Source organism: Bradysia coprophila, chromosome III (assembly GCF_014529535.1).
Source record: "Bradysia coprophila strain Holo2 chromosome III, BU_Bcop_v1, whole genome shotgun sequence".
Taxonomy (NCBI): Eukaryota; Metazoa; Arthropoda; class Insecta; order Diptera; family Sciaridae; genus Bradysia; species Bradysia coprophila.
In genome coordinates, this window is record NC_050736.1 from 2,204,695 (window position 1) to 2,231,718 (window position 27,024).

A 27,024-nucleotide genomic window follows, 5' to 3' on the forward strand; every position below is an offset into this window, starting at 1 on the left:
AGTTTTGTCTTTTATTTTAGCTTTTCTTCTATAGGTATTTCAGCTGGGAGGTTATTTAAGGAATTCCAAACGTCCTGGATAAGGACGCAACGATTTGATCTACACGGGATCTTCAGTAAATAATATAAGGCAAAGGAGCGTTTTGTTTTACTGTCTCATCTGTGCTTTCCCAAATAAATTAAAAGAAAGGAGCTGCTGTTTTAGTTCTTCAATAAATTTGTTGGAAAAGATGTGTTTTATTCGTAGTTGTGCCAGTCCGAGCAACTCGTATATGTGGGTAGCCCGTTGCCAAATTGTAACGTAAAAAATACAACCTTCAAATGGTCCCAATAATTAATTAAAATCATTTGAATTTATTGCACACTTGTCCTACAAATGTAGAATCACATAATTTTACACACAGCAATTTCATCGAGCACCAGAAAAAGTTAATCCTTTGCAAATGATTTCCAGTTGGAAATTTTCTTAATTATTTCCGAAGGATTATTTTGACGTTTCGAGGGACCTTTCTACAACGATGTGCGTCTTTTCTTTCATATAATAATTTTCGTGATTTTATCAAGTTTATCAGTCAAAACACCCTTAAAGGGTAAATGTGACGCAAGTCTTTATCATAATTACAAACTAACTGATATCGCTGATGGTAACGCATTTTGTGCATGTACGCAACCAAAAATCGACCCAAAAAATTTTTGAAAGAAAATTTTACAAAAAGAAATTTACGGCACAAGTGGCAGATGTTGAGGAAACTATTGTTAGGAAAATGGTTAAAAAATGTACTGAAACGAAAGAAAGACGATATCAGTTGATTAGTAAGTAAGATAAAGGACTTGCGTCACATTTACCCTTTAAGGGTTTTTTTGACTGATCTCAATTTTTTACTAATTTTTCAGAATTCTACTATTGATTGAACTATTTTTGAACTATCTACGTCTAATTCAAACATAGATAAAAAAAATAATTGTTTTTATATAGCGGCTTTTAGTTATCGACGCCATATTTGATTAAAGGCATCACCTTGAATTCTGCAACTTGATAACATTGCGGGTTTTTCTTCAGTCTTACAGTCAAAGGCAGTCAATTTTCAGCATAAATTTGCTTCAGCTGTTTTTCAGCTGATCCACACATACAATCAAAACTGGTTTTCCTTGTTAATACGGTTGAAGCTGCTACACGCACGCGCATGATAGTGGTAAAACCGTATAAAGACGTATAAACGGTTGTGATTGTTTGTATGGATCAGCTGAAAAACAGCTGAAGCTAATTTATGCTGAAAATTGACTGCCTTCGACTGTATACAAGATAAAGTAAAAAAAAAAACATGAAAATAGCAGTTTAGACCAGACTAAAGTCGGAAACGAAAAAAAACAATTACAAATTTCGTAGTCAACTTAGCATTTTTTTAAAAACTTTTCAGCCGTTTAAAATATTTCTGTGGACTCCTTAAAAAATGTTTCATTTCCTTCATGGAACAAAGGTTCTACTATTCCACAATGCAACTGCTGGTGTGTTGGCTGTGTTATAAATAACTAGATTTCGATCTTCTTGAAAAACTAGCAAGCTTGCACCCATGTTCGAAGATGCACTGTTCCATACTTGTGAGCCAGTACTGGAGTACATTGCCAAATTTCCGTTAGTTTCGAACACAAAAGAGTGTCCAATGCCAGATGTTGCTGTATTCCAAAGGGGCACGTTATTTACATCGTAGATCACTGCGTTTCCGTCCAATTGAAACACAAAGAATCCATGCTGCCCAACACAGCGAGTTCCAATTGCTATTTCCTGACCAGCTTCCCACTGACATAGTTTTGGAGGCGTTGTTGTTGTTGTACTTGTTACAGTCGGCATACAATTCTCGTCAGACACTCCGGGGTTGTAAATGTGAAGGTACTCTATAGCCAAAGTATTTCTTGAATCAATTACTCCAGACAAACGTACCTGCAACCGATTTTTAATTTTATTAGCTTTGAAAAAAAGTTTTACTTACTCTTCCAGAAAGACGAAATCGGCCTTCGTATACAGTCCATCGGTTGGTAACAAGGAGAATAGAGACGATTCTATTGAAAGCAATATTATCTACAGCCATAACTTCAATAAAACTTGTGTTGACAATTGTGCCTTGGAGAAAGTATGCCATTTTGATTACAGAAGTAGAAGTTGCCTCAGTACTCGCTGCCCTCGACAAACAAAATGGAAGGCTACCAATTGCTGACAAAAAATATCGAGACGATGAATGCAATGGAGTTATCGATGAGTCATTGTAAGATCTCATAACCATTCGACTAACATTCGATCCACAATATTCGTCTGGAAATGAGCGGAATTCGTTTATAGTTAAAGGATCGCTAAAGTCGAATTTGTTGCAGGTCGGATGTTGCGTTCGAATCGACGTTATTTCCATTAGAATTAAAACGATTAAAGTGAAGCGTGTTTTCATTTTTGCAAAATGTTGTGATAAACGTTCACCGTTCGACTGACTTATATGAGCACCGAGTGGTTGCAGTGTAACGGTTAGACTTTCATTTATAGCAACAAAAATTAATTAAAATTATCGAAAGTCTTATCAGCCAATTACTAATTTTGGTGGCAGGTTGTGGATCCTCACGATGATATAAAATACCAATGATCGCACTGATTTTGTTTGTTTGTTTGATTTTGTTTGACTATCATAGAACTGCAGTGAGTGACTCAAAACACACAGCGAAAAGTAGGATTTTGTTTGGCAAAATGACATTTTTTACAAACACACATTCAAGAGCAAAATATCTGCAGTTGATGTTCCTTCTTGTTTTAGTAACTAGAGACAATTGACTTATCAATTTTTTGTTGATAAAACTTATCCGTATAGGAGCAGAATGCGTCAACCTCAGTGATATCAGTTATTGTTTTAAATATACATAAGGACCTGTGTCTTTTCACCCTTTATGGTTTTTCGTCATAAGCAATGCTAATTTAGCATAAAAAACCTACATCTTTTCGAAAAATTCCAGAAGATACTTTTAAGTTTTTTAAGAGTCAACGACGACTTAGTTCCATTTTGAGAAATGTGTGTGAAGTAGAGTTTAACTCATTTCTGTACTCTTGGCTTAAATTAGCCTTCCTAGGCTACCAGTTTTTTACTTGATTAAATTTACGTTTTTTACTTTTTTAATGTAGCTCCATAGAATTGTCAAAATTGCGTAGTGGAGCTACGCGGTCTTAATTTCCTCTTAACAATTCGTAAAATGATTTGTTTTTTGTTGTTGAATTTTTAATTACCTAACCTGACGACAAAAATAATGAGAATCTCTAGGTAAATGTAACATGGTTTTTTTGATAGCAAAATACATGTTAAAAAAATTGAAGTACAAGATTTGAAATCAACAGATTAAAAATACTTTGATTGATGGAGTAATAGAGCCGATAATAATTCTGGTTATATGCTTGCCGTCTGTAACAGGTTAAGAGAAGCTACATATAAAAAGCATATTTTTGTTGGAAATAAAAGAAATAAGTGCGTAAGAATTTTGAAATTCAATATCTCAGTCAAATCGTAACCTACTTTGACGTGAGATAGCTCGTTGAACTCGTATGGATGCCTTAGATATATGTAAGTCCTAATATGTGAGTTTGGAGGTCGTTGAAGTGGGCTTGCTAACGTGCTGCCCGCTGGTGATGATCAAAAGAATTTTATTTTAATATTTAGAAACATGTGGAAAATATTTGTTGCATTTACATTACAGAGGACATTTACCATTGTGATAATTCTATAATTCTAAATCGCCCAAAACCACTTACAGTGGAGGTGTGACGCAAGTCCTGTTATCCACTTACAAAAAAACTGAAATCGGTGTAGGTGACGCTTACAGATTCGACACGCAAAAAGATATGCGTCTCAAATGGCAGCTGATGAGGAAAGCACGCAAAAGTTTGATCAACAAAAATTTTCGCCGAAAATTTTTAGAAAGAAAATTATAAAAAAAAATTGCGTCAACAAGTGGCAGGTAATAAATAAATAAGGGACTTTTTAGGGAAACCATGAAACACGAATCGACTAGAATCTGAAACTCTATAAATTTGTATTTTACTCGAGGTTTCCATCTGCCGTATTTTCCGAGTTATTGCTGACATAGCTCGCACTTAAAACGCTCATAGCTCCCAAATAAACGACGTTTTAGGAAAACCATGAAACACGTGTCGACTAGAATGTGAAATAAATTCTATAAATTTGTCTTTTAAACGAACTTTCTATCTGCCATATTTTCTGAGTTATGGGTCCTATAGTTCATTAGCTTAAAACGCTCATAGCTCCGAAATTAGAAGCTTTTATGAAAATTCCTTCAAATTAGTTTCTTACAACTACGTCCTTGACATACCATGAAAATTTCAGCCAAATCCACCGGTAAATTCAAACGTTTCGTTGTAACAAAGTGACAACGGGACAACAAAGGTTGGTAAAATTCATCTATTTCAAAATGTATGAAAATCGATTTCTTCATAAAAATTTTCACGTTTTGAAATTTAATATCTCGGCCAAATCTTAACCTTATGAGGCGTGTGATAGCTCGTTGAACTCGTATGGACGCCTAGATTACGAATAAAATAAGTGGGGGTAGGAAGAGCGGAGAGGGAAAAGTCAAAAAAGTTGTATATCTCAGTCCTACGGAAAAACTGTTTTTTTTTTGTCAAATTTTTCAGTGTGAACGGACCTGCGTCACGGCCCTTCACTAACGTAGGGCCATGATATATTTTACATTTTTAACTGTCCGAGCGAGTTGGTTTTAATTGCAAATGTTGTATTTTTGTAATGTTTGGTAATTTGAAATGAAAATATTAAAAAAATAAAGTAAAGTGCTACTAAACCGTGGCACCTTTTTCTCTGAGACAAGCTCGTGTAAAGCTTACTCTGGTCTTAGTTTCGTTGAGCAAAGAAACATTTTTCGAAATGTTTTTTATTGTTCAAGACGTCGGATGTTGTAAAGACTGACAAAAGTTACTTTATTTTCTCGCATTCGTACGTTCTCTTAGTGTAAAATGTTTAGACTTGAATGTGATTTGCATGCATGAAGGATGATATGTATTATACTCATTAATAATACATTTAACTACAGACAATTCAAGCAATTCAAGATGAAAATAATTTTTAAGCGAGTTGATAAGTTTGTTTTAATTGGATTTTCGAGATGGATTCAAAAAGACACGTTGTATACAGCCATACAGCACACAATTTTATATATGTGCCGTATGTAAACTAAATTAAAATTTCTTGTTACTTACTTCTCACAGATGATATCATATTTCTTTCCAAGTTGGAAAGGAACATATATTTTAAATTCAGAATGAATAAGAAAAGCTCTTAATTTTCAAAGTTTATTTTGTTGTTACATTAACAGAATAACACACAGAGAGAGACTAGCATAAAGCATTAAAGATAATTTAACTTCATATTTTCTTTATTTATTCTCCTGCATATAAAGGTTTCAGTTTCGTATATGTCAGTTCAAATGTATGCATAATGCGACTTTCCTTCGAATTAGGAACTGTGAATCTGCCTTTATGTAGTCGCGATATATCACTCAGGTATTTACGTGGCATTAAAATTTAAATGAATGTTAAACATTGTTGAAGAAGACTTTATCGCTTGCAGCTATTTCATTTTTTGGTAAAAGATACCAGCAATTCGTAGAAGTGTACTTGTTGTACTCGGTCTGATAAAATAACGGTTCATCTCCTCCAAAGTTGACCCAATCACTACAGACTTTAATCTATAAACATACCATGAATGAATGTTCAATCACTTAAAATTATGTTGAACAATCATTCAAAGTAACGTTTGGAAACAGTCGATTGAAAATGAACTTTCGACGGATAATTCAAGTGATTTGCTGAAAATGTATGTTTTGGTGCCAAAAGAAAGATTTTCGTTTTCAGAAAGCAATCATTTAGCACCAACATGTGAAGTCTCGTAAAGCACGGAAAATGATGGAAATTTCAGAGTTATAAACAGTTGAGCACAAAATACACATCAGTCTCACTTTTTGTACACACGTTAGCTAACCATTCACCAGTTGACTTGACATGTCACATGAAAAAGTATATTTTTTATTTGTTCAGACATCAAAAGAAAATGAAATTAATGTCGGAAAATAGAAATGATGTGAAATGACAAATTGGAATTATAATAGATGAGGGGTATGTATGTATGTACATTATTTAGAGGTATGTGTATCGGATATAGAATGTATACCACACGGGACTTTTAAACACAAGGTTGTAGCGATAACTGAGTTTTAAAATTTAGTTTTTATTGATTTATACTATCCATTGAACAGTTTTGGATTCTGTAAAGAACACAAACCTGTGTCTAAGTACGTAAAAAGTACCTGTTTAAATTAATCCATGCAGTTTCAATGTATACAACATTACAAGTTAAATTAACATTTTGCAGGCGGCTATGTCATCTAATATCAACAAAGAAAAAATTAGCGAAGTGAGACACAATCAACTCGAAAGGAAAATCTCTTTCTCTAGTTCTAAACAACTAGTCATTTGTTATCGATAACGACGTCAAGTATATGCGATGTACTCTGGCTATTGTTCTCTTATATAGCGAAATGTACTATCAAAATATTGAAGTGATAGATTTCTTATCAAAATCACTTTACTTTTTTCTACACAAATGAAGTAACAGATTTAATGATTTCGTAGTAATATGCTTACCCCGCCTGTTAAAGGTGTATTTCGACATTAAACCATGTCACATCGAACTTTTAATTGCATTACGTTCGTTGCAATGCAATATAAGCCCTCTACAACGAGAGCATATAACTTTCATTGTTGAAATCACAATCCATTTATATATCGAATGAATGGTCAGGAAAATATAATGCCATGAAGAGGAAATTATTAATGGACTACTTTATTATTATTGTTATTGTTTGATAAATTAATAAATTTGGATAAAAATAGCGACAGAACTGAAATCCATTAAAATAAATAAATCAAAGATATTTTTTGTTATTGCGTCAACACCAGAAGATAATAAATTATGAACAGAATACACTTTTATACCTCACTTTATTTTTACAATGAAAAACCATTCACAATGGGATTTTATGTTGTTTTTTTTTTACTTGCAGAGCCAATACTGCTTTATAGATTCGACACGTGTCGAAAGTATTAACGAATATTATAGTTTTTTTTTGTAATTATTTATAGTAAGTGCTTGCAGATATATACGTACGGTTTAATTGACGGAATAAAATAGCACGCCATTCATTTGTCTGATATTAAAGTTCACTTTTAATTATGATCTTTATAAAACGAGTTTATATTTTTCCAAATTTTCTTACGTTTTCTCTAAATTAAAAAAAAAGGAAAACAGTTGACAACTTAGAGGAAATTTTGGAAAATATGGAATAATGTTGTCCCAAAAAATAGTGAATAATGAATTTCAGGGGCCGAACCTACGTAAAGGCGAAGGTGAGCTGAACTCAACCTGGCAATTGTGAAAAACCGTGTTTTCTTTAATTTTACCAAACAAAAACATTTTTGCAATCTTTCAGCTTACCCTGAGAGAACCGGCTAGTTACGCCTCTGGTGTCTTGACTAAAAAAATGCCTTACCTCATGCTCGAGCTGTGAAGTTTACACTACTTCATGTCGAATATGTCTCTTAAATCTCGAGGAAATTTATTTGAATTAACTTGAGATCATACCTCTGCGTCTTTTTCGTAATAATATAAAATTGACTGAATCAGATATTTCCAACAATCAGTTGAAAGAGATTCATATCGAACAACTTCGAAATCTCCCATTTCTGCGGTTAGACAATAATATGCTGGAATCCTATCCCGCAGATGTAATTAATACCAACATTGCGATCTTCTATGCTTTACCAAAATAATCTCAAAGAACTTCATGTCGATCTTTTTTAAACTCTCATCCACCTGGAAAGCCTAAATACTAATAGGCTAAATGTTGCTACCTGCAGACATTTCCCAAAATAACCAGAAGTTGCAAAATCTCAGCCTTTCCAAGAATAAGTTGGGAGAATTTCCTCAAAACTGATTGAAAGAAGTGCAATAGAGTAATCTGCAGTTTTTATCGGACCAGAGCCCGCCGTAGGTAGGTATGCTGGTCTGATCAAATCTTTGGTGAAGGACAGGACGAAACGATACCATCAGGAGAGATGGGATTCGCTTACAACCTGTAGACAGTCAAAAGAATTTTTGGCGGGATACAACGCAAATCACACCAAATTTCTTTTAAGTCTCGGTAGAGAGAAGTTGCGAGGGCTGATTGGAATCCTAACAGGACACAAGAGCCTGGGATATCACCTCAACAAGACAGGTATCATAAATGATCCAACTTGTAGAGGGTGTGGTCTAGAACCGGAAACTGCAAGACATTTCATATGCACTTGCCCAGCTCTAAAAAAATTGAGGACTAAACATCTAGGAGACTTTTATTTGACTCCTGAAGAACAGTTAAAGCTAGACTTGGCTAACTTGCTTTCTTTTATTACAGGAAGCAAGTGGCTACTCGGACCTGAAAGGGGAATATGAAAACATAAGAAAACGGAGATATAACACAATGGGCCCAACGAAGACTGGCCTCGGTGTTTTTTGATCAAATTTTTTTTTCAATTTTGCTTATCGGTATTTGAATTTTGTTAGTTTTTAATAATTGTAAAAGGTTAAATCAAAGTTTCCCAAATAAACCAACAAACCAACCGCAGTAGAGTAATTATTCGAAATGGCATGAGGAGGCTGCTGTCGAGCTTATGTCGTAAGTAAATGCCAGATCTAATGCATCGAAAAGTTCACTACTGTGATCGACAGATTTGTTAAATACAAAAAGGGAACCAAAGTTCCTGACGTAATTCTGTTATGGGCGATGCTATGCATGTAATTTCGAGTCTATAATAACTGGTTGAACAGTATTGGACGTTTGTAATTAGACGTTTTCACTTTGATTGAAATAATTGCATTTTTAGTCAGGGTATAATTGCTTGAATTGTATAAAAAGGGTTGTGCATCGATTTAACTAGATTACAGTATTCATAGGCATAGACTGAACTGAATAAAGATTTGTTTATTGTTAACGTTAAATTATCTTCCTATAGCGAAAACAAACTGTCGACCTATGGCCATAGCAGCAATTTTCGAATTTCAACTAAGCAGAAGAAAAAGAATACAGACAGGAAGATCTAAATGATTCCGCACAAAATTTAAACAAATGAGATTCCTTTCATGTGGTGGCAAGCCCTACTCAGAAAATTAAAATCTTGATTATTATTTGCTAAACAAATTTTGAGTCGATTCATTTACATTCCACAACAACTTCCGAACAGAAATGACATGTCGGATTTCAAAATTTTTTTCCAGTATCCGAAATTTTAAAACCCGAAAACCGATTATTTTTTTCAAAATCAGGTCGAAAGCCGAACCGACTCACAGTAGCCATTTGTATGACGCTATTTTTTGGAAGCTGAAAGAGTCGTCACCTTATCCAATAGCATTTATACCGATCAACCGATTCAATCTCGAATAACAACGGCAAAACAGTTGATTAAGTACTTTTGTCTTTATTTTAGTCATTTATTGCCCATGCTCTTGGTCGTCGTATTACACCTGACTGTTTTTTAATTGAAGAGACATTTAATTACTTTTACGGAGCGAAAGACAAACTTAAATAATGCGATTATAGTTTTACATAGTGTTCTGCTATTAACCTTAAGCTAGCGACAAGTAAAACTCAATCACAAAAACTATGGAAATTCAAGCAGTTCTCAGCTTGATGACACTTGCTTCACAAGAATTCACATTCATTAATGATTTAAACAATTGCTTCAACTTCGATCACAATTTCTATTTGCTGGCCTCATCATCAGCAGATATCAGCAACCACTTTGTGGGAAAAGGACCTCAACCAAAAAGTGTATTCATTTTCGAGGATGCTAACAGAAGTGCCATCGGTTTGCAAATTCTGCAGAAGATACAGAGTAAAAATAGCTTCATGATTGTGGTTCCGGGGAGTTCATCACTCAACACGAACTTAAACATGTTGATACTGATCAGGAATATTCAACGCATCGATATTAATATGAAAATTGGAATTTTCTTTCAAACTATCGCTACGATGGACGATGTACGAATTCATTTTCTGTGGTTCAGATACCAGTCGATTGTTAACGTATTTGCTGCGACTCACACAAATTCCAGAGAATCACTTAACATTTTCACCTTTCATTCGTTTGGAAAGTTTAAAGTGTTAAACGTGACCAGTCGAAACACGTGCGACGAGCTCTATCCCACCTTAGACTCAAATTATCATCGACAAAAACTGCGAATCTCTCAGTTTGTAAGTACCCCGGACAAAAAATTTTGGCTGTCGGCGTTTCGAGTGATGAATGCGACTTTTACAGTTGAAAAAGTTTTTTATAGAAAAGTCTCGGAGTATTTCGAGAATGGAATCGACATTATTCCTGAACACGCTTCGCTAATTGCAAAATCACACAGATTTCCAATGTTTCCAATTCTGATGATGCAAGAAAATATTATTGTTCCTGAAACAGAACCATATTCCGGTTTCTACGCCTATCTTCGAACGTTGGCGTCCAACGAATTGTCCGCTTATTGTGGAGGTACAATCGTTGCAACCGTATTGATGTTAACCGCGTGCCGTTATATTAAACGAAGAAAAATTTTATTTTTTCAAAGTTTCACCGATGTTATGAATCTTCTCGTCAATGATAACGATCACATAAAGTATCAGCTACTCTATCGCGCTGAAGCCTTTCTAATTGGTGCACTCACATTCGTAGGATTTATTGTCGTTAATGGATATCTTTCCGGTCTGCAAAGCTTTCTGACCAAGCCGGCTCTACAGCCACAGATTAAAACGGTTGACGATATTTACCATTCTCCGTTAGTTATTGCGCCTCAATCGCAATTGGTAGGTCTAGTTCTTGACAGGCTAACTTATAGATCAAATCATACAGACTGGAGCAAAAAAGTAGTCCCGGGCAGTAGTCTTGAAATTCATCCTGTCAATAACGGCTCCTCAACTGCATTTGTGATAAGTGATCTCTACTTCAAAATGATGTTAGGAATTGCAAGGAGGTCGAATGGAGGAGGAAAAAGTTACTATGATACCGGTTTGACAGTCTCAAATTCGGTATGCGTGTTTCCGGTATCAGAAAAGTTTGTGTTTTTTGAAAAATTAAATGAAATTATTCATTGGTCGCACAGTTCAGGAATGCTTCATAAATGGTTGAATGAATATTTTGATTCATTATCAAAACTGTTTCCAACTGTCCATGTCGAAACACAACATACAGCTGATGACTTTGAATTTCCAATATTAATTGTTTATGGCTGGATTGGCAGCACAATTGTATTTATAATTGAAATTATGTGGTCAAGGGCAAGATTGTGGTATAGTGGCAGATAAAATGCCACATTTTCATGAAAGAGTGAAAGGTTATTTTGGACTCATACCCGGCTGGCGCTAATTACTTTCTCGTTGCCATTGATCACAGGACTAAGTATCACGGAGCCAAACATGTACATCAAATTTAACCGTTTTTCGCAACTATGTTTTCAGGGCATCCCTCAAAGGATCATTATCTTTTCATCTTTTTTGTGTTGTTAGTGTGCCATTCACTAAAGAAATGGTTACATTGTTTGATCGGGTCTCACAACTCTGAAGTTAACTTCAGGTTACCTAAACTGTGTAAACCTTTGCTAGTCTACAGTCGACTAGCTCTAACTAACCCATCTTTTTCAGGTAACTCACTGATCTCAAATGTCATGGTCGAGACATGTTCGATGTAGACATTGTTTTGTAATTGTGTGAATTCAACGCTCTCCAAAACAGGCACAAGAACAGATTTTAAATGTGCAGTTGTCAGAATTTTTCATATAAATTTAGTTTTTTATGTTGGTATAATACCACTGCGAAGAGGCATTTCGACCGTTAAAGAAATCTGTTCTTGTGCCGGTTCTTGGAGTGCGTTGGTGAATTAAATTGGAAACTGTATTGTAATCGTCAGATGTATCTTTGTTTTTGTTTTTTCAAAAGTCTCATTGTAATAATGCAAGTAGTCAGAGGCTTCGGCCATTGATGAAGTAAATTAATAAATGTAGAAAGTATTCGGAATAAGTGTTTTGAATTCTGGCCTAGCACATGGTACACGCGACAGTGGTCGATACATTCGAAAACTCAAGAAATTGTGTGCGATCCGATGCAGTATACCATTTTTTTCTGATGTTGCATGGTACCTTCCACGGATTCATTGAGGCTCAATCTGGTTGGAGGTACGTCAATTATCATAGCTGCCAAATTGCAACGTAAAAAATGCAGCCTGCAAGTGACCCCACGAATGATTGCAAAACCAGTGTGCGCATCTACGACACTTCATCGAGACGTCGATTTTTTTTTTGACGGAATTCCAAAATTGACATTTATTACCGAGATCAAAATTAGTAGAGAATCCGATGTCATCCCCGAATTGTCGGATGGTGTAGCGAAGTTTGAAAATTTGCTCAGCAGATCAGCTTCGTGTTTGTGAGATATTACTTCAAAGTGGTTGAAAGAGTTCGACTCATCTCGTTCAAGAACATTAATAGTTTGGATTTAATTTTAAATAGCATTTGAATGACAGTACTTTCGATGATTTAAATAATCTTCAAATAGTTAACCTCAATTCTAATAAGATGACAGAACTTCAACCCAAACTTTTCAAACATTTGAGACCTTGCATGCAGACATCATCTGAAACATAAGTTGCTGGAAATCATCTTTTCCCAAAATCAGTTGAGAGAACTTCACGCTGACCTTTTCGAAGAACTCATTTATCTGGAAACGATTTATATACACACAAATAGGTTCGAGGTAGTACCTGCAGACAGCAGACTTATTTCGAAATAATATTGTAAGGTTTTAATCTTTCCCTTAATCAGCTGAACCTTTTCGAACGGCTCTTAAATCTCGAGCCAAAAGAATTTTAATGATTTCAGTGTAGTTGTTTGTATAAAAGAATTAACAGATTGTGAATTTTGTATCCAGAGCGAGGCAGGTGCTGTAACTCACACGAGTTTCATTTTTATGCAAGACATAACAAGCAAGAAATCTCTTCAACTTCGTTTATAGCAGGAGAGGGATTACGGCGTCAGTTCTCTTTTCTCTATTCAATCAAAACTCTTCTGATAGAGAACGATTCACTCATCTTTCAGTGAAAGAGTGAATCGTTCTCTATCAGAAGAGTTTTGATTGAATAGAGAAAAGAGAACTGACGCCGTAATCCCTCTCCAGGCAAAAGAACGTACTATCGTTTGAAAATGAAAGAGATTATAGTTCGCTTTGTTTATTCTGAAAATTTGTTTTGAATAAAATAAAAGGAATGCGCAATTTATGAGAAAGCAAGTCAGAGTTTTATGATATATGCATAAAAATCGCAAAAATTGATTAAGAAAAACAGTCAGTCAAGGGACCTGACCCACCCGAAAAGTGTGGCCTAGTTTTTTCCTCAAAATTTAACAGTGTAAGGCTTGATTTCCACTTAAATTCTGTTAAATTTTTGTTGAGTGCTCTCACACTAAGTACTTTTTGTTGAGTGGACCATACTTAAGCATTCATCTTCTTAATAGTGACCGTTTTTATCAGAATACAAAAAGTCTATGAATTATTCGGAATTCATCTCGAAATATTTTATTTAAATTATTGTTAGCTGAACTAATTACGTTAATAATGTGTCCCTTGAATGACTAACTCTATTTTAAAACAGGTGAATGCTTAATCGAAGTCCCTGTGTACAACAAAAGTTGTTGTTTTAGCGTGGCTGCCACAAATTGAAGTATCATTTCTGTAACTTAGGAACGAGACAGTTTTTGTGATTATCCATAGTAATTAGTATAATGTTGCCTTATAGTCTAAATAATAGTCTAATTCATAGGTTAGACATAGAAATGTTACGCAGGGAACACATGAAACTTCCCATATAACTGACTAGCACAGCAATTTCTAAAGTGTAAATTATTCATCCAGAAAATGACTAACATTGCTTTAAAATCTTTATTCCAATCAAGAAAATATCTTTCCTGTACCAAGTTGTATATTTATATAATGGAATACAGAAGCCATTTCGGCTCTTATAAAATAAAAGTGTAAAATTCGAATTAGCGAGGTATAATTCTATTATTTCATGAAAATTTTCTACCAATTCAAACAAATTTTCCATCAAAACTTTAAAGAATTTATTCATTTGAGTTAATAGAATTCGTTTATGACATACATCTACAGATAAACGAACCAGAAGGCTCACAGGCCATACTGTGAGCTTTTTGTTTATAAAAACTTTAAACATTTCCATAATAAACAAACTTGTATTATTACACACAAATCTGGCGACCAAAAGACGAAATAATCTTCAGTCACATTCACATAAAATAGTAGAAATTTTACATAAAACACGATCGTTTCTTCGAAAATTATACATTTTTATGGTTTGAAGTTTTGCGGTTTGCGTTTTTAAGTTTGAATATGCTAATTTGTATGTTTGCAGTGAAAAGTTTGACTAACGACGATATAAAATTATTTTAATAGACTTTCAGATGGTTTGAAAAATTCCACCATTTCATCACTATGTGTTGAAAAGTGAATAACAAACTTTGTCACATGACGACAATGTTATAAACTGAGAGACAATAATCTTTTGATATAACAGTGGATCAAAATGTATGTATACGAACAATAATGTTGTACAACTAAACTTCTTTACCAGAATTGAAAAAAGTTCTTTTGCTAGGACGGTTCTACCAAGGTAAACCTTATATATATCACAGTCATCTAGTCGCTAGGGTGTGTCGTGTGTCGATTTCAATTTTTTTAGTCATTCCTGGTTCCGCCCTACCGCGATTCACCCTCGCACTAGCAATAATAATCAGCAATTTTTTTTTATAAGTCAATATAAGCTTGCACCGTCACTTTTTCAAAAATTTTCGAGCTACACGAGATACTTGGATTATAGGTCCGAACCAAAAAAATCTACAGATGCTTTTGCAGAACAAAATGAGCTATCACAACAATAGCTTGAAAACCATTCACCCAAAAGAGATGATTTTTTCACATACAAAATTCTTGAAAATTCCACCTCGGTGAAACTTGGTGCTACACCAAAATGACGGTAAAACATTTTTTTAACTTTTTTTAATTTTTGTATGTTCTAGTAGACCCTCTAGATGCCGTACAGAGTGAAAACTCTGCAAAAGCATCTGTAGATTTTTTTTCGGACCCATAATCCAAGTATCTCGTGTAGCTCGAAAATTTTTGAAAAAGTGACGGTGCAAGCTTATATTGACTTATAAAAAAAAATTGCTGATTATTATTGCTAGTGCGAGGGTGAATCGCGGTAGGGCGGAACCAGGAATGACTAAAAAAAAATTGAAATCGACACACCCTACTAGTCGCCTCAAATCGAATATGATCAAAATTGATGTGAAATTAAAGTCTATAGTGGCATGGTGCGAACAGACGGCTGTCATCTGTTATCGACAATGACAGCAATAACAAACGACAAGCTCCGCCTAATTAGGTCTAAAATAGCAAAAAGCATGTTCAAAACAAATGAAGTAAAAGATTTCTGAAATCAATCTATGAAAATCTTTGATCAAATGAAGTAATAGTTTAAATAGTAAAACTGTTAATATGTTTGCCGTCTGCGACAGGTTAGTCTTTCGATATCACCTAATGGATCTATGCTTCTTCCATGGATCAAACGGTTAACGTACGACTCCTTACTTTTTCAAAATAATTTCCATAATCTCAGAATTTTCACTATTTTAAACGACCGAACTACGATCCGAACCGAAGTATAAAAACTCCGAATTTATTTTGTTCTTTATTCTTTTTTGATCCCTGTGACTCCTTCACTAACATCCCATAACCATGTTGCTGTTTCATCGCATTGAGCTGCTGTACTTTCTTTAGAAATTGCACAATCAGCAAAGTATTTACCTGTAACACTCTTCAAATCTGGGTCTACAGCTAACATAATAGATGTTTGTGCACCAGATTTCGGTGATTTTGTAAACGGATGCAATGGTAACGCAGCATATTGTAATATAGCCAAATTCCTTGACAATTCAGTTCGTACCACGCCTGGGTGTAATGAATTAGCTGTAACATTGGAATCTTTCAATCGTTTTGCCAATTCTCGTGTGAATAAAATGTTCGCCAATTTCGACTGACAGTAAGCTGGCCATTTCGAATAAGATTTTTCGGATTGCAGGTCCTTACGATTTATCGTTCCACATTTATGGACAATACTAGAAACATTTATAATTCGAGCCGGAGCGGATATTTTGATTGTGTCTAACAGAAGATTGGTCAATAAGAAATGTCCAAAATGATTCGTTCCGATTTGCATTTCCAGGCCGTCCTGTGTCGTTTGGCGATTATTAATAGCCATTACACCGGCGTTGTTGATCAATACGTGCAGTTTGGTTTCACATTTCTTAAATCTAAATTTTAACAAAATATCAAATTCAATTAAATGTGAAATTATCATCGAAATTGTAGAAACTTACTCTTCCACGAACATCCGAACGGATTCAAGTGAAGCTAGGTCCAACTTTTTCACAAAAACATTTTGGTTGCCCGTTTTTAGAATGATATCCTCTCTGGTCGCATCAGCCCTATTTAAATCCCGACACGCTAGATATACTTTTGCTCCTCTATTTGCTAAATCCAATGCAGTCTCACGACCTATTCCCGTGTTTGCTCCAGTAATAATCACAATTTTTCCATCAATTCTAACGTCTTTATTGAATTGACCACCTCGCGCCCATCGATTTATCAAAAAGAATACTGGCACTGCAACTGCTGCAGTTGCAATAACATACGATTTTGTATCCATTTTTTCACGATTTATCGATAACACACAATGATTTCTGATAACTTATTTAATTTTCAGTCACTTCCTCTATCAACACGATAAGTGAATTACTTATCCTGGAGAATTCTTTATCGATTCTATCAATGAAACAAAATCAATGGAAAGAATGCTAATATGAACCAACATACGTCGGTGGCAGGTTTAAATGAAATGTGGGGTTTCTTTTTTCATAATACCTACCTACAGTTTTGTAGACACATGAATGTGTTAGTAAAACCGACTATCTCACGAGCACATGAAAATATTCACGTTGAAATCGATTGTTGTACAGCGAACAATTTTAAATTCGTACGTATAAAGCATACTAATTACAGAATTCACAGTTATTGAATTAGAAATTCCAAGCGCCTCCAATTCAATTACATTTTAGTGGCAATCAGGGACTATTTTTGGGCTAGCATTTTCCCATATTTAAAAAAAAAATTTTTAAACTTTTCAAATTTTACCCTTAAATAAAAAAAAATTTGGAAAAAAAAATTAAAATAAAGGAAAATGTTTTCCCAAAAGTAGTCCCTGCATGTATTCCATGTCTAAAGCAGATTTTAAACTATATTTTTAAACAATTTTCTGAAAATCCATCCTGAATTACCCGTGTTATCGTGTAACCTGTAACATCTGTTATCGATAACGACGACAAAAATGACGGTGACAAGCGCTGGGTAATATGGTTCTTTATATAGTAAAATGAATGTTAAAAGAATTGAAGTACAAGATTTGAAATCAACAGATTAAAAATACTTTCATCGATGGAAGTAATTGACCAAAAAATAATAATTATTGTCATATGTTTGATGTCTGTAACAGGTTAATTTTCGGTGTTAAGGAATCTCGCGCCGCGTCATTCACAATAATTCACAAAGTGACATCTTCCTTATACAAAATGTGTCAAAATGTGAATTATTGTGAATGACGCGGCGCGAGATTCCTAGCAACCTAATTTTCATGTCCGGAGCGATAGCGGAGGACTTGACGCAGTCTAACCCCCAAAAAAAGAACGAAGAATTTTTTTTGACACGCGGCAACTAATTATATGCGAGAATTCTACTTTCGCCAAAATGTCCGATATCTGGAGCGATAGCGGAGGACTTGACGCAGTCTAACCCCCCAAAAAAGAATGAAGAAAATTTTTTGACACGCGAGAACTCGTGAAATTCACGTGAAACGCACGTCAAATAATGAATAACTCTCGAACATTAATGATATAAGTGTGATAAAAGCAACAACTGTTGATCATTATGCTGAGGCTAGTTTAATGTGTTGCTTTATTTAAAATAACTTCCAAATTAATTCAGGGACTGCCATTGACGGTATACTATGCATCGCCCAAAACCACTTACAGTGCAGGTGTGACGCAAGTCCTGTTATCCACTTACAAAAGAACTGATATCGGTGTAGGTGACACTTACAGATTCGACACGCAAAAAGATATGCGTCACAAACGGCAGGTGATGACGAAAATACTAAAGAGTCATAGATTGTTACTATCCATGCTGTAATAAAAAATAAATTGAATTAAATATTTTTTTTATCGGACAACTGAAATACCGGCTAGAGAGCTGCCTTGTTTCCGATAAATGTCTGATCAATATGAAAGAGATTTTATCACCGAAACGTAACCAACGGTATCAGCAAGTTAACACAGTTGATCGAAACGATTAAAGTTATATTTAAAGTCAGTGACGTGGATTTTCTATAGTACAATATAACTACGATCGACGATATTTGATTTAATTTCAAATCCATTTTAATAATCATTTGTAACTTTCGGTGATATGGACACAGAATAAAAATTGTTTTGTGACTCTTATATCTCGCCCAATTTCGAAAGAAGGTTTGTGTAAACATGTATACCAGCCAAGTATTCATCAGCATGAACGAATTCATTGTGATCGTGTAGCAATAGTGGTGTATTTATCAATGGCGAAAATCCAAATGAGGGAATGTTTAACTAAAAAGGAAAACTCAATTATTTTGCTCGTTCTTCATGTAAAAATAAATTTACTCTTCGTAGGAATCTCGCATCGGTGGCTCCTGCCAATACAGTTGGAACGACTTCCATGCCCCTATTATATGGTAATGGAATGCATTTTGAATGATCTGTTAATTAGTTGATTTCACTTCGCGTTGACTTACAGCTCCCTTGTTGTACTTTGAAGTACCATCCAAACTGGATTTGTTGAGTCGGCAACCGAAGCTGGTGCTTTCGGTGTTTTTAATAAATAATTTTTTGCAATATCACCACCAGCTTCTTCGCACCATTGGTCAATCTTGAACAACAAAGAACATTTTCATTGAGGTCCCATCCAAAGGGAAGTTCTGAATTATTTCTTAAAATTTACTTTAGCTTCAAATTCTGCATGATCTATATCGACATCCAAACGAATGTCGAAAGTAGCTGTGAAGTCTGGAGGAACTACGTTGCTTTGAACACCTCCTTTCAAAATGGTTAGATTAATGGTTGTTACTTTTCCGTAAGGAAGGCTGTTGGTTTTCATTCGCTCCACTTCTGATTTTCGCATTTCCATAAGTTTGCTAATTAAATACGAGAGTTTTTCACCAGCAGTATTTTCGTACAGAAACGATCCATGGCCTGCCGGTCCATTACTCACAAATTCAATTTGCCACGGACATCTCTCATCATTATATACACTTATTTCATTAGTAGGTGAAACACCTGCTTCATCTAAAGCATATCCAACGTTCATAGCTTTAAATTCGTCGGTCTCGACAAATCCAGCCATTCCTAGAGCTCCGCCAGTTTCTTCGTCAGGTACAAATGTCACATGAATCGTTCGTCTCAATGATGTCACGTTCTCGTGTTTAAGTGCTCGAATAGCTGCTAAATATATCATTCCAAGCGACTTTGTATCTTGAGTTCCTCTTGCAAAGATTTTTCCCTCTTCATCAATATCAGCAGCAAACGGTGGATGAGTCCACATTTCCTCGTATACCGGAACTACATCAGTATGTGAATTTAACATAATTGATGGAAGATTTGGCTCTGATCCAATCCACGAAATTATAACAACCGGGTTTCTGTCATTAACGGGATAGACTACGGAGACGGGCAAATCTAAACTTTCCGCTTGGCGTTTGAGAAATTGAACACACGGCTCTATTTAGTTAGAAAAGTTAGTTTTTGCGATGAAGTTTATAGAAATGGATTTATTTTTTACCATAATCAATGTCCGGATGAACTGTTGGTATTCGTAAATATTGACGGAATATTCGAATCTCTTCATTACCGTACCATGGCGATGTTTCTGGTAGCTCCGGTAGTTCAAATGAGAATACGTCAGTAGCTTTTGCTCTTCGGGGTAAGTAAATTCCCAACAAAACACCCACAATTATTATGCTTTGTTGGGATGAGGTAGTTAATGTAAAGTTCACGATTCAATTAAAATGCCTACCATGCAGCTACGAACACCAATAATCCTATTAGAAATTTTTTGTTCATTTTAACAACGTTTATGTACGGAAACAGCAATGGATCTGACAATCCACACACGATTTAGAATACAAGTTACTATCTTAATAAGTTTTGAAGGCAGTTAACATTATTAGCATTATTAGCTTTATCAAACATAGTAAATACTTTATCCATTAATAACCAATTTACCGACATCGAAAAGAAATCTTTATGACGATTGTAATTGATTGAAAAATTGCAGGTAGTCATGAAAACAGTCTTAAAAAGAAATACCGCCGTATGAAACAAAGCAAAACTCGAAATTTCTGAAGTTTAGCATTAGTCACTTATCGCTTCGTAGATATTGAGTGGAAGACTTTCCACAATGATTTGCAATGAACAAAAAACAAATCAGCGTCACGGACCTTCTAAGGCCAGGGAAATCGATTTTTTTCAACGAGGTGGATATATGGTAAGGCAGTAAGAGCCTTACTTAGCCATCAATAATTTTGACCCAACGCCGATTGGTCAACGGAAAGAGAAAAGTGGTCGCGCTAAAGGAGCCTTAACCTGTAACATACGCCTATTGTTATAGCCAGCAATTGTTATTGATCAGTGTCAAATAACGGTCAATTTCACAATGCTAACCTCAAACAATGACAGCTCCATATATGTAACATTGTGGTTAGCTTTGTGACATCTCAAACGACATTGACAACGATGTATTGTAACTAAGAAATATACAAGGGACGAAAGTAAAAACAAGTCGATCTTGTACGAAACTAAGATGGTGTCGGGGAATCTCGCACACGCGATCATAGTATGCGTCCTTTTACGACATGTAACGAAAAGTCATGACTGTGCGAGATTCACCACTAAGATGTGAATCTCGCACACCATGAATTTGTGTGGTGTGCGAGATTACCCTACCCCACTAAGATCCCTTAAGTCGTCCCGTGAGAAGAAAAACATTACTCTCTTGGCAATATAACCCAGAGAAATTACAACAAATAACGCCTGTAGGATAATGACAACGCCATCTGTTATAATTTATATGACTTAACAAAGAAAAAAATTCTTAATTAACTGTATAGTCCATGGCAAGATATAAATGGGCTGTTGTAATGCGCGGTCTAGCACAATAGTTCGATGCTAATGATACCTTTTTATAAAATGGTTGACTATGATTTACTTGTGTTTCACAAAATGTTGTGCCTATCACAAAACAGATGGCCCAGGTTTCGAAGCATTTTTGAGTTGTTAAAGAAAGGAAGAGTTGGCATTTATAGCGAATTTTCGTGCCACTACACATCTGATTCGGTTATATATTACTGTCTTACGAAGTGAGTAACTGATGATAAACATTCCTACAATATCCTCAGGCCACCGTAGTATCCTGAGGCCAAAATAAAGCTCTGTTAAGTTAGTGTTTCAACAACGCGATTGTCTGTTATGAGAGAAGTGATGTTATTCTGAATGACGTGAAACGTTTGTATGTGCCCGGATCATGTTCCGTATCCATACCTCCGCCCATATATTTACCTTGGTCCAGGTAACTTTATTTCTCAACAAATCGGTTTACAATTGTTGTTTTCAGAACGCATTTATATTTGTTATAATGGTTGTACAATTGGGAAGCAAAGTTAGTTAGTTAGAGTAATATAAAGACAATTTCGCACGAATAAACTAAATTGAAATTTGTTTTACTGAAAATTGATGAAAAAGATAAGTAATGAAATAACTAGAAGTTGCGGGAAATCGCTATTGTATTGAAGATATACACACAAAGAAAACAACAATGAAAATTAAATTGCTGCAACGGCGCTGCGAAATGTGAACTTTCTCATGTCTTATCTGGGTGATGTATTAAGGGTATTTTTTCACTGGTGGCTTTACTGTTCGTAAATTATTACTTTTACTAATTAGTGCCCAATTTGTGCTGACGATTGACATCAGCTCAAAGATTTTGTAGTTGATGGGTCTTCAGTCTTGTCATCAGTACAGAGAAAAGCAGTTTCTAAATTCACGCCGTAAATCCGCTGAAATTTATTTTACAATTTAATTGGTAGTCCACTGATTCACACAAAATTCAAATTCTGAAGCGCACTTATTGCGTGAATTCATTTTTGCACGTGAGCGAATACAATTTTATCTCGAAGACGTGACCATTTTATTTCGAAAACCTGCTATACGACCATAGCGGAGTAATTTGAGGATTAAATTTTGATTGATTCCATACAAAATTGAATCGTAAATTTTGAACAAAAATGAATTAAATCCTCCTTCATTTCTAATCTTTCTCAATAGTAACATAAATTCAACTTATCTACCAAACCAAATTGTATAAAAACACAATTAATGTGCAATATTTAGCAGAAGTGCGAGTTGGATTGAAGGAATTAGATTGTCGTAGAGAATTACGTTTGAAGCAATCATGAATTTGGCAGCATTTCTATTCAGTACTGTAACAGTACTGATGCATGCGTATATGGAAAGTGATAGACAAAGTGATCTTAGTAAAACCTTAAGCGAAATTAAAGACGATATTAATTTTCCAAGACCAGAGCGATTTGATTTTATTATTGGTAAGACACACCCACAAACACAATTCTATTTTGTACCTAGAATATCTTTCTTGTTATTTTAGTTGGTGGTGGTGCAGCAGGATGTACTTTAGCTGGCATGTTAGCAGAACATTTTACTGTTTTACTACTCGAAAAAGGAGGCAGTGCACCACCGACAGCTCGCAACTTATTTTTGCAACGTTTTGTAGCTCGTGATCCCGTGGTTAACGACTTCTTTTATTCGTCTCCGCAAAGTAATATGAGCTTAGGGAATGGCTGGGGCGGGCAACCTGGTGTCCATCGAATGGTCATTGGAAAGATGTTGGGTGGCTCCCAATCACATAATGCGTTCAAATACAGTAGAGGATCACAACATGATTACAATTATTATGCGACTGTGACCGGGGTAAAAGAGGATATCCAATAGTCATGTCCGAACAGAATAAATTATTATTTTAACGTTAGGATGATTCATGGTCATGGGAAAACATGAAAAAATATTTTCTTTCCATAGAAAATTTTGATTCGTCACAGAAATTTGTTAACGAGTCGAATCGCGCCCATATGGGTACGAGTGGTCCGGTTCTACTTGATTCGTCTTATGAGACAAATGCGGCAGGACTTGTGGAAGCGTGGTTCGAAGCCGGAAGAAATCTTGGCTATGAGCCAGGTAACGTTCGCTAGAAAATGAACTCTCACACTAATACAAACGGAAGTATTTTTCCTAATACGCAGGAGATCCCAACGGTGAAAGACAACATATCGGTTTTACTGCATTACATCGAACAATTCGCAATGGTGAAAGACAAACTGCGTACAATGCATTTGTGGAACCATTAGAAAGAGCCAATAATCCTAATCTTGTAATAAGGCGGTACTCATTCGTCGAAGAAATTCTTTTTAATTCGTCTACATCTCTTGTCGCGGAAGGAGTTCGCTATAAAAGACACGGATTCGCACAAATTGCTTTAGCTAGAAGAGAAGTTATTGTTTCATCAGGTGCGCACGCTTCACCGCTACTATTGATGAGATCCGGAATTGGGCCTGCAGATGTTTTAAATGAAGCCAATATACCCGTACGGTAAGAAAATAGAATCAGAATTTCTTTTTGAAAGTGCAAATCGAATGACAAATGAACAATGCCTTTAGCGCAAATCTTGCAGTCGGAAAAAATTTGAAAGCACACGTCTGTGTGGAACCATTCTTTACAGTGTGGAATCCACCTACTGGAGTCTTTCTTAGGATACAACAATCAGAGTATCTCGATGAACTTGATACATATTTACAGACAGAAAGGACAGGTGCTTTCAGTCAGGCTAATACAACAGCAGGTAATTTTATAGCGACCGCATTCGAGCCTCAAAAATCTCACTGATCTAAACAAACAAACCTACATTTTTCATGAACTATATGTTTGCAGGGAACGCATTCCTTGTGACTAGCATAGCCCGCGAGAGAAACGAGTCAGACTGGTCTGACCTACAAATTGTAATCACACCTCGAATACCTTTAGAAGATGAAACACCAATATGGGTAGGACTACCAATAATCTTAAATAGAATTGATAGCGTTGGCGAATTACGATTCAACACTGCTGCGTATCAGCAACCAACGTGGGATGATTCGGATTTGGCTATTGTCGACTACAAAATGTACTCTGCTCCTATCGATATGGAAAAACATTTGGAAGGCCTCAAGTTGGGTAAAGCTGAAAAACGTTTTCGTTGTGATTGTCTTCTATATATCGATTTGTATAGACAAGTACGAATTACACAGGGTTACAGTGGCTTACTGTTGTATTTTCAACATTGTATCTTTGAATGCCTGAATGTGTTGATAGGTGAAACGTTATCACAGACCTATTACTTCCATCGATCAAAGTATTTTTTATCTGTTGTTTTAAAATCTTCTACTTCAATTTTTTTAAACATACATTTTACTATATAACGGACCATATTGCTCAGAGCTTGTCATTATTTTTGTCGTCGTTATTAATAACAGATGAACAGCCGTATAGGAGCCGTCTGTCCTCAATGCTTTGATTGGTACTGATCGGTAATCGAACACGGAAGGTTCAGTTCGATATTAAAAAATCAGACACGGTCTCTTCATCAAAAAAATTGGCAAAATTTTGAGTTTCAACTTCTCCACGGTCACCGAAAGAAGTACTTTTTGCATAATTCCATACTCTACTCGAAATTCGAAATTCAAAGGACTGAACCTGAACCCGTGAGTCATGCCCTGTTGAAAAGTATGTTTTCGTCTTCTTAGCCTTCCCGTAAAACCAAGAAGAATGGTCCCAGGTTTATTTAAGTTTTTTTTTTCTTCAGTCGCACACTGCTCTCTTTTTATGTTTTTCTTCTTTTCACATCATAGGATTCACACTGCTAGAAGAAACAGAGCCATTCAAAAGTATGAATTTCACTTGGCGCAATCCACAATTCCCCGCATGTGACGAGTTTCCATACAGATCCGATGATTATTGGCGGTGTTACATTCAACACGATACAATTTCTTATTACCATGATGTAGGAACTTGTAAAATGGGCAATGATGATGAAGCTATTGTGGATTCAAAATTCAGAGTGAGAGGTGGAATTCAAAAATTGAGAGTAGTCGATGCTAGCATTTTTCCGCAACCAATGTAAGTTCAGAATTGGAGTTTTGCCGGAAATTTGAAATTTGATAAATTTAATTTGTAGTAATTCCAATATTCAAGCATCTGTAATGGTAATAGCGGCTAAAGCTAGCGATGAAATTATTCAACAGTACAACGGACAAGGAAGTGGTGCAAATATGAATTTGCTCAAAGGACGCAATTTCTTTATTATTTTGGTAGTGATATCGATTCTGCGTTGGTTAACTGTATAACTAAATAAATTCTATTTGCCATATAAGAGCATGGTTCTTACTCAAGAAGTTAGGCGCAGATTTTTATGTTAATAATGCTTATAGCACTAAGTTCTATTCCATAATTTCGGTCGAGTCTATAATATAATATATAATATATATATTAACCTTTCAGAAACGACAGGCGTATCACCCTATCATAAGGGTTCCCATTCGTCCTCTTTTTAGAGGACATGTCCTCTTTTTTCGTCTCGTTCTTCTTTTTTACAAAAGTTCTAAGAACATCACTTTTATGATGAAAACGTCCTCTTTGTCCTCTTTTTTTCAGGTCTTCTTCTTTTTTAAGTAAATTTAATACCTAAAAAACGAAAAATTTTCGCTGCGCGGCATTAAATAATGATCTTCTCTGTCAGAGAATCTCTAAAAGGAAATACAACAAACTCTTCACATCAAAAAAAAATTTCGCTCGCTCCGCTCGCATTCTTTACCTAATCCTTTCCTTACATTAAAACAAAAGTTAGTAATTTTACAAGAAAGAAAATAGTGTAGCGTTGTGTGAAATACCAATGATCACGCAATGATAAGGTAAAACGAATTCTGTATTCAGATAATATGGAGTGGATGTTATCACTGAGAAGGAATCCAAAAGAATATCAGGACTATTTCAGAGCATTTTTGAATTTTTTGTTTTCAGCATGAACTGTGGCGTAAATTACACAATAGTTGCACAAAGGGAATGTACAGATGTACAGTCGTTGTAATTCCGCGTCAGAAATTCACTTTTCGTCCTCTTTTTTGAATGTGAAGGCGTCCTCTTTTCGTCCTCTTTTTTGACGCCGAAATGTCCTCTTTTTCAAAATTGAAAAATGGGAACCCTAATCATAATACACAATCTGTTACTTCTATTGTTTACAGCATCGCATAGAGTTCAACACAAAATCTTGTGCTTGATTCATTCAAACGTACGTTTTAAAACACTTGACTGAGCATTTCGTTTATTTTTGTCATCTCTGTCGATGGCATATGACGCGCCGTTTTGTAGATTGTGCCGTGTTCCGTGCACTGTGTTTTAGCGCTGTTTAGGACATTCGATATTTCTAACGTAGCGAATTGGCAACGGACTATTAGAATATCTATGAGTAAGTGTTACATAGAAAGCGAATGAAGGAAAAATCATCTTGCCCAGCCGCGGTTTTGAAGTGTTTTTTTTTACTGAAACGGGCAACTCCGGGTTTTTTTACGTTGAGATTTAGCAACTGACTA

At 35.4% G+C, this 27,024-nt stretch overlaps 4 protein-coding genes across 4 annotated transcripts; 1 reads left to right on the plus strand and 3 right to left on the minus strand.

Annotated features, from left to right (window-relative positions):
- Positions 1 to 1,425: 1,425 nt before the first annotated feature.
- Positions 1,426 to 2,473, minus strand: LOC119077261. The gene is made up of 2 exons (XM_037184411.1): positions 1,988 to 2,473; positions 1,426 to 1,938 (listed from the first exon to the last, which is right to left on the minus strand). Exons 1-2 carry the CDS (start codon positions 2,435 to 2,437, stop codon positions 1,465 to 1,467), a joined length of 924 nt encoding a protein of 307 aa, XP_037040306.1. The 5' UTR covers positions 2,438 to 2,473; the 3' UTR covers positions 1,426 to 1,464.
- A 12,796-nt stretch (positions 2,474 to 15,269) lies between these two features.
- LOC119077221 (retinol dehydrogenase 12-like) lies at positions 15,270 to 17,067 on the minus strand. The gene is made up of 2 exons (XM_037184405.1): positions 16,571 to 17,067; positions 15,270 to 16,504 (listed from the first exon to the last, which is right to left on the minus strand). Exons 1-2 carry the CDS (start codon positions 16,897 to 16,899, stop codon positions 15,883 to 15,885), a joined length of 951 nt encoding a protein of 316 aa, XP_037040300.1. The 5' UTR covers positions 16,900 to 17,067; the 3' UTR covers positions 15,270 to 15,882.
- A 1,511-nt stretch (positions 17,068 to 18,578) lies between these two features.
- On the minus strand, positions 18,579 to 20,447 carry LOC119076770 (aminoacylase-1-like). The gene is made up of 6 exons (XM_037183725.1): positions 20,349 to 20,447; positions 20,115 to 20,293; positions 19,278 to 20,053; positions 19,072 to 19,205; positions 18,941 to 19,001; positions 18,579 to 18,886 (listed from the first exon to the last, which is right to left on the minus strand). Exons 1-6 carry the CDS (start codon positions 20,393 to 20,395, stop codon positions 18,743 to 18,745), a joined length of 1,341 nt encoding a protein of 446 aa, XP_037039620.1. The 5' UTR covers positions 20,396 to 20,447; the 3' UTR covers positions 18,579 to 18,742.
- Positions 20,448 to 22,724: 2,277 nt separating this feature from the next.
- Positions 22,725 to 25,813, plus strand: LOC119076337 (oxygen-dependent choline dehydrogenase-like). Its single transcript, XM_037183031.1, has 8 exons — positions 22,725 to 22,932; positions 22,995 to 23,317; positions 23,377 to 23,581; positions 23,647 to 23,992; positions 24,061 to 24,242; positions 24,332 to 24,613; positions 25,288 to 25,555; positions 25,614 to 25,813. The coding sequence occupies exons 1-8, from the start codon at positions 22,782 to 22,784 to the stop codon at positions 25,780 to 25,782; spliced, it is 1,926 nt and encodes a 641-aa protein (XP_037038926.1). The 5' UTR covers positions 22,725 to 22,781; the 3' UTR covers positions 25,783 to 25,813.
- The last annotated feature ends 1,211 nt before the right edge of the window (positions 25,814 to 27,024 follow it).

What these genes read in the sequence shown, in the direction of transcription:
- LOC119077261 (XM_037184411.1), bottom strand. Translation starts at nt 2,437, where the DNA reads ATGAAAACACGCTTCACTTTAATCGTTTTAATTCTAATGGAAATAACG. An exon ending in GATTTCGTCTTTCTGGAAGA is followed by an intron (nt 1,939 to 1,987) that starts GTAAGTAAAACT and finishes AATCGGTTGCAG; the next exon opens with GTACGTTTGTCTGGAGTAAT.
- LOC119077221 (XM_037184405.1), bottom strand. Translation starts at nt 16,899, where the DNA reads ATGGATACAAAATCGTATGTTATTGCAACTGCAGCAGTTGCAGTGCCA. An exon ending in GTTCGGATGTTCGTGGAAGA is followed by an intron (nt 16,505 to 16,570) that starts GTAAGTTTCTAC and finishes GTTAAAATTTAG; the next exon opens with ATTTAAGAAATGTGAAACCA.
- LOC119076770 (XM_037183725.1), bottom strand. Translation starts at nt 20,395, where the DNA reads ATGAACAAAAAATTTCTAATAGGATTATTGGTGTTCGTAGCTGCATG. An exon ending in ATGCAGAATTTGAAGCTAAA is followed by an intron (nt 19,206 to 19,277) that starts GTAAATTTTAAG and finishes TTGTTGTTCAAG; the next exon opens with ATTGACCAATGGTGCGAAGA. An exon ending in ATGCGAGATTCCTACGAAGA is followed by an intron (nt 18,887 to 18,940) that starts GTAAATTTATTT and finishes TTTCCTTTTTAG; the next exon opens with TTAAACATTCCCTCATTTGG.
- LOC119076337 (XM_037183031.1), top strand. Translation starts at nt 22,782, where the DNA reads ATGAATTTGGCAGCATTTCTATTCAGTACTGTAACAGTACTGATGCAT. An exon ending in GAAGCCAATATACCCGTACG is followed by an intron (nt 23,993 to 24,060) that starts GTAAGAAAATAG and finishes CAATGCCTTTAG; the next exon opens with CGCAAATCTTGCAGTCGGAA. An exon ending in TTTGGAAGGCCTCAAGTTGG is followed by an intron (nt 24,614 to 25,287) that starts GTAAAGCTGAAA and finishes TTCACATCATAG; the next exon opens with GATTCACACTGCTAGAAGAA.